We start from the raw sequence: 7,122 nt of genomic DNA, 5'->3' as shown, positions 1-7,122 counted from the left end.
ACGTCCAACAGTAACAATCCGCATCATCATGAACTGAGTGGCATAGTCACCCGTATAACCGCTAGTACCAATTTTTGTAACCGCATAGACTTCACCTCTCTACGACTGTAGCTGTGTACGTGTGTGTGCTCAGTAGAACCTGTGTAAGTGCTATGAATACCGGCACCGCCAACGTTGTTCAGAGGGAGAAAGTGTGCATAGAGCAAAAATGGTAGGCCCGTTGGTGTTCAAGTCAGGTCACTGAGGTCAGTGATGGACATAATCATTGAAATTTGTAGCCAATCCACAAATTTGTAGCCAATCTTTAGTCGGATGAAAATGATGTTGCTGATAAGCGGACCTTTCGTACTGAAGACCCTGATACTAAGTTCATCAATTGGCATCTCTCTGGCTCGTTCCAGCAGCGACTTGGTCCATTCTGTACCCTCCAGTTCTGGCTCAAAGTATGTGCCTGACCTGGACAAATCCGATTTCTCGACAGCAGAGCGCAGTGCAGCCTCGAAGTCGGAGGATGTGCGAAATTCTCGCAAGTTGAAAGCCAAGGCGCCCAGCTCATTTCGCACCAGCGACGAACAGACCATGCAGGATCGGATTCAAAGCCAGACGCTGGCCGAGCTCCTGGGTATGCATGACGTATTTCAGTCGAACAAGATGGGCAGCCCCAGTATGAAGGATACTAGTATACACCAGCTGGATCCAGCATCGCGAATCGCATCAATTCAGCATCTGGGCTCACCGTTACATAGTAGGGAGCAATTCACTCAGCTGAGAAACAAACGCAGCTCTCTCTCGTCCAAGAATCAGCGTCTCCTGAAAGATGGCGGTAATGATCCGGGAAAGAACAAATTTAATAAGTTACCGTCTCTAATCGAACCACACATATCGGAGCAAGCCTCCAAAGGTGGCGTTCTCGGCCGGGCGTTGCCAGATTCGGCCTTTTTCCGACCTCTCCTGCTTCCCAGCGTCGTTCAACGAAGAGACAGCGAATTCACACTGGAGTATCCGGTGTTGGAGCTACTGGCTCTGGACTCTGGCAAAGACGGTGACCCACATCGTATCTTTCGCTACTCGTACGACGCATCACAGAACGACGGACAGACGTGGTGGATACACCGAGCGCTGCATCTTGAGCAGCTTCCAACCGGGTGTCTGGACACGAGCACAATGCGTCCTGTTCTGGCGTTCAGTCAAGCACTCCAGCGGGCGTACCTATTCGCGTTTGGCATCCACCCGAATTGCTCTCTGCTGCAAAGTTGGAAGTTGGGAGAAGATCACTTCGACATCGTCAATGCTTTGGGCAGTGAGAAAGTGCCGCGTCAGTTTCAAAGTCTGCTGGCAGTGGACTCGAATGTGACGAACAGCACTGACGTGCTAGTGTTTGGCGGTAGGAGCAAATGTGATAGGTACTCCGTGTCTTCACGCTTGTGTTCTGATGGATGGGCGTATTCTGATCAAGTGTGGAGACTGCGCCTCCTCCATAATGCCACAAAAGATGAGCAGGAACTCCCAGTATGGCAATGCCTATATCCAGGATTGTTGGCGAACGCACATCAACGAGCAGTCGCCATCCCGCCTAGTAGACTATCTCCATTAGTGACGGCGATCAATGAGACGTTTGTGTTGATGCACGGTGGAATTACTCGCCACGACACAGGCTACGCTCCGATCTGCGACTTGTGGAGCTTTGACATCGCAACTGGACATTGGACAGCACTGCCGGAACCCACAACACTCTGTGCGAGACGCTGGTGTGTTAATAACACTATGTGTGCTCCTTTACGTCCACTGGGGAGCTACGACGTCCACCAGCAGCGCCTGATTGTCGTTCGCGAGAGGATTGCGATTATTGCTGGTTTTTCAGCAATCCTGGAAGGACTGGACGTTTGGGTATATGATGTGAAACTCCAGTGTTGGACATTCCAAGGCTCTACCGTGCATACCGGTCAGACAGTAGCCAGACTGTCATTTACAGCTACCGTTGGAGATCTTCCTCAAAGGGAAGTCATCGTGCACGATGGTCGTGTCTTACTCACTGATGTCCAGGACATGCAGACCGAAGAGCTCCTATTTTCTGTGCTGCCAGCATGCCCAAACAGCAGTGGCAACACAACCTCAACAAGGGATGCTGCCGTTGCCATCCTGCCGCTTACTGCCCGTGAGGACAAGATCTTCCAGTTTGGCGCGGCCATCAGGTGCTTGTCACCGGCCCCTGTCCTGGCCGCCTTTGACGCAGAGAAGCCAGGAGGATCAGTGGCAACGGAGGCCTTGGTGTTTCTCGGTGGCGTGTGCTATAGTACGAATCGTGATGATTGGCAGTCAAGAGTCCCATTGCACAGTACCCTTCCCATCTGGTTCTATCTGCCGGGTATGGACGGATATTTGAAGAAAAGTATACACCAGCACGGACCAGTGCCCTCGTTTCCACTTCTTATAATGCAGAGCGCTGTGAAGTTGTTTTCAAGCAACATCAGCAAGGCTGTGATGATGGGCGGTATGTCACCAACTGGGCCATTGCAGGACGGGACGCCTTCCGGTGTCTGGTGCTTTGACCTACACAGATACTACTGGCAAAAAGCAGTCATTGAGAATATGCATGAGGCACCCGTAGTCGACGAAGGAATGGTTTTAGGACAGTCAGTGCACAGTGTTGCTGAGGCCGACATGCCCATCCTGGTTGCCTATGGAGGAGGAGCGGCCGACTTACGCCACACTCCACTATCTGGAATCACCGCCATGGCTACGGCAAACATCAGCGCGTTGATCTTCAGCAACCTGTCTGCATGTCATTGCCGCTGGCAACGGCTGAGCGCCGGCCGGCGCGGTCTTCCTAAGAATTTTGGACATGCCGTCACAGTTACGCCCAGCAATGAAGTGTATGTTTATAGTGGAATACCTAATATCCTTGCAAGAAAGGTAGCCCATGAGTGCGGTCATTTCTTTCGCCTCCATCTACGCGGCCTTGGCACGGATAAAGCCACAGCATCGTGTACTGCAATACACAGCACTACGTCGTCGCCGGCTCTACCTCTTACTATTTGGCATACTATCAGCGTTCTGTCGGAGCATGCCTTTCTGCTACTGGGTGGCATAGAGATACAGTCCAGTGCCAATTGCTATGAGTCTGACACGTGTACGGCATATTTCCTGCAGTTCACCGGCAGCGATAGGCGTTCTGTTGACGTCATTCCATTCTTCAGGCATAGTCCAGTCTCCTTTCACCAGATCTACAAGGACTATCTGTTCGGCGGTTATTCGGGAAGTGGAATCGACCTGCTGCAAACACTGAAGGATATTCCGGTGTCCTACAAAGGCTACATGGCGGTAGCATCTACCTACATCGGCCGCCTGCGCGTGCATCACACGTGTCCAGCGGGCCTGGGTAACGGTGGAAACGAGACAGAGAGGTGCACGCCGTGTGCGAACAATTTCTACTCCGACTCGACCTCCGACATCTGCCAACCATGCCCGGCCTTTCAGCTTACGAACTTCACCGACAACCAAGAGTCGTGCTATGTGCAGAATCCGTGTGCCAAGGACCACTGTCACCGTGGCCAATGCCGAGTGGTCAACGGATCAGCCGTCTGCTCCTGCCCAGTAGGGTATGTGGCATATGATAACTGTCAGCTGCCGCTCATCTTCATTGCTGCTGGCTGTGGCGCGGCACTGGTCTTCCTCGTCGTCCTGCTCCTCACCATCCATGCCTGCATGAAGAGAAAGAAAGAATCCGAGATGAAAGACAGGGAGCTGCAGGCGATGGTGGAGCGGCTGAGCAAGATCGAGAAACTCCTGCGTGAGTTAGCCCGTAGTCGCATCATACAACGCCACGAGCTCACTCTACTCCGGCGCTTAGCCAAGACAGAAACCTGTTTCATCTGGCTGGCAAAGATCTTCGACACCAAGGTCGTTGTCAAGCTGTTGCGCTACACCAAAATGGCAGCAGGTAGGAAGGAGCAGTTCTATGTGGAAGCTGAGGAGCTGCGACGTGTCCGACATCAAAATGTTGTCATGTTCCTGGGTGCCGGCACAGATCCCAAGACAAGCCAGCCATTCCTTGTACTGGAGCATGCTAGAAGGGGCTCGCTGCATGACATTCTGCAGAATCCCAGCATCGGCGTCACGCCAGATGATTCATTGCGCTTTGCTCTGCAAGCGGCGTTGGGCATGAAGTTCTTGCACGGACTGGAACCAGCCCGTGTCCACTGCAATCTGAAAACGCCCAACCTGTTGGTGACGGAGAAATGGGTGGTGAAAGTGGCTGACTTTGGCATGATGTGCCTCCTATCCCGTGTTGAGGAACTAGACGCCGAATCAAGTCAGAATCACACTAAAGTAGACGCAGCTCCCGGTGCACTCTTTGCCAGCGAAGAAGAAGAGGAAGAAAGCGGTGAGAATCGGCCACTACTGAAGGCGCCGAGCATACAACGGGAGCGTCAACAGCCCGGCAGTGGCCGTGGGGTGGGACGCTACGTCGAAAGTGCTTGGAGTGCTCCCGAAACTCTGAGCGAGAGGAAATTCAACTGTGCAACGGATGTCTACAGGTAAGCGTGCATTTCTGGGACTGATAATCTAGCCATTACAGTAAAACCTGTCAAGGCGACCACTCGGATAAGGCGACCACCTGTCCTAGAAGACCACTGAAACCAGGATCAAGGGATACTATTTCAAGTCAAATGACCCTGGATAAGGAGACCACCTGGTAAAAGAGACCACATTTTGAAGGTCCCTTGAGTGGTCGTCTTAGACAGGTTTCACTGTATGTTGTCTGGGGGGGGGGGGGGAGGAGGGGTCGACTAAAACCGTAACTACCTGCAGTGTACGATTATTATGTGCCATATTCAAATGTATATGTTGCCGTATAGCCCTTTCCCAAAGATGCCATAGTTTTTCGCAACTTATGCTTTTCACAACCGTGCCAAAACAAGTGCTAGTTGCTGAAATCGCAACCATATTTTCAGAGAAAGCTCAAAAGTTGCTAATATTGCAACCTAGAATTGGGGAGTTCTTGTGCAAAAACCTACAAAAAATGGGGCCTAGCAGAAATAGCAGAAGCGCATCGACAGCAAACTCGTAGATCTACACTCCTTCCTGCTGTGAACCACCACTTAAAGTCGTTACACAGTGCCAGTGCCTGTTGCATGTATCCTACATGTACATCATTCCAGTGCAAGGCAAAGGGAACTATTACTTCAGTGCACATTATCACAACTATCGTTGATCTACTGTTTCTCTGAAATCAGTCTGCAGGCAGGAGAGAAATGAGCGAGTACGAGTATGCATTTGTCCGACATGTAGTTGGTGAACCGGTGACTTGACCTTTTGACCCCATGCCATGTCGCCAATTGCGCTAAGGTTCCGGAAAGTTGCGAAATAGTTCGCGAAAATGAAGAAAGTTGCGAAGGTTGCCATTTCTTCCTAAACAACGAAAAGTTGCGAAAAAAAGTGGCGAGCATCTTTGGGAAAGGGCTATTGCCGTATAGTGTTACATACCATCACAAGAATACTATTTTGAAATGTCCAGGCTCCTGTGTCGACTAAAACCGTAACTACCTGCAGTGCACCATTATTATGTGCCATATTCAAATGTGTTTGTTGCCATATAGGGTATATATCATCACAAGAATACTATTTTGGAATGTCCAGGCTCCTGTGCCGGGTTGATACAAGTTGCTCCACTTCCAATAGAGACATATTGAGTAGTGAACGGTCATTCCTGATGTTGCCTACCCATCTGGTCACTGGGCGACGTCTGCGGATTCTTAACCTGATGTCTGTTCAATGGGTTGACATACATTTTAACTGCCATCAGAAAGGCTTTGTAGGGCACATCATCATCATCCTTCATCCATCATCTTTCATCCTTCCCGGATGACACGTCCAAACCATAATAAGCGCCGGCATCTACAGACGTGATGTGAAATGCACTTGTTTCAATAGTGAAACTACGGTCCTCGCTTGATCGGAGCAGCCGTAGCAAAGTTGCAGCAGCTCGAACCTGATCTCGTACAGGATCCTTCAAATTAAGTGGTCTTCTGGTGGGTGGCTCACATTTTGAGGCAAAGCCACTTCTCAATCTCTTGTAGCTTAAAACTATTTTTAACAAATACTCCTGAAATGTAAGGTGTAGGACCGAATTAAGATGAATGTTTCAGGAAAGAGGTTTGCCCTCTCCTCCCAAAGAGCATACCTATCCGTAGCGATAAAACAAACACAATGGATTAATGAAATACAAAGCTGGTGAAGAAATCTGGAAATAATACATGTGTAAATTAAAGATTTCAAACGCAAAGCAAAAGAAAACTTCGAATCAGAACTTTAGCGATGCTATCCGGTAGAACAGGGTTTATTTTCAACAAAGATGTTTCTGCTTGCATGATTCCTTATCCATCCAGCTTTGGCATTGTCCTGTGGGAAATCTTCAGTCGCCAGATTCCATTCCAGGACACGAAGGACTTCTGCGAGATACGAGACCGTGTTATTGCCGGCCACAGACCTGATCTACCAGTGCGAATGCCGTACGCCTATCGCACTCTGGTGGAGAAATGCTGGCATGAAGAGGCGCTGGAGAGGCCGACTTTCGAGACCACCGTGACTGTTCTGGAAGCCATGATAAGGGAGAAGTCTCTCATGGAGTATTGAGGTATCGCGGATGATTTTGGGAAATTGCATGAGCAGCACATGGGCCAGCCATTGTATTTGCATGCAAACTTGAAAGTGTATTGCTTCTCTCTTTTGTAATTTTCCCTCCAGGGTTCTCCAAAACTTAAAAACCTTTTGTTTGATCCTCAGTTCGAAGTTGTGTGGTCATTCAGTTATTTTATTTTTCACTTGATGTATAGTTGATTAGTACACATCACAAAATCAATGACGTACTCTTGCCAATGCACCATACAGTCAGTGGCAGTAGAACCCGTTCTCTAAGTACATGTACATGTACAGTGCTGGCAACTGAAATCCGACCCCTGGGCGGCGCGGCACGCCGCCCAGGGGTCGGATTTCAGTTGCCAGCACTGTAGTAGAATCAAGAGTATAATAAGCTTTTATACATACATGTACATGTACATGTATACTCTTGGCACTGCCTCTGTGTATGCTCTTGGTAGAATGATAATAATTATTATCTCC

The 7,122-nt window shown here is 49.5% G+C and overlaps 1 protein-coding gene across 1 annotated transcript; it reads left to right on the top strand.

Annotated features, from left to right (window-relative positions):
- Positions 1-209: 209 nt before the first annotated feature.
- LOC135818160 (uncharacterized) lies at positions 210-6,921 on the top strand. Its single transcript, XM_065331503.1, has 2 exons — positions 210-4,538; positions 6,390-6,921. Exons 1-2 carry the CDS (start codon positions 313-315, stop codon positions 6,634-6,636), a joined length of 4,473 nt encoding a protein of 1,490 aa, XP_065187575.1. The 5' UTR covers positions 210-312; the 3' UTR covers positions 6,637-6,921.
- Positions 6,922-7,122: the final 201 nt, after the last annotated feature.

Source organism: Sycon ciliatum, chromosome 5, assembly GCF_964019385.1.
Source record: "Sycon ciliatum chromosome 5, ocSycCili1.1, whole genome shotgun sequence".
NCBI classification, from domain to species: domain Eukaryota; kingdom Metazoa; phylum Porifera; class Calcarea; order Leucosolenida; family Sycettidae; genus Sycon; species Sycon ciliatum.
Note: the sequence above shows the minus strand (reverse complement) of the source record. Positions and strands in the feature narration are given on the sequence as shown.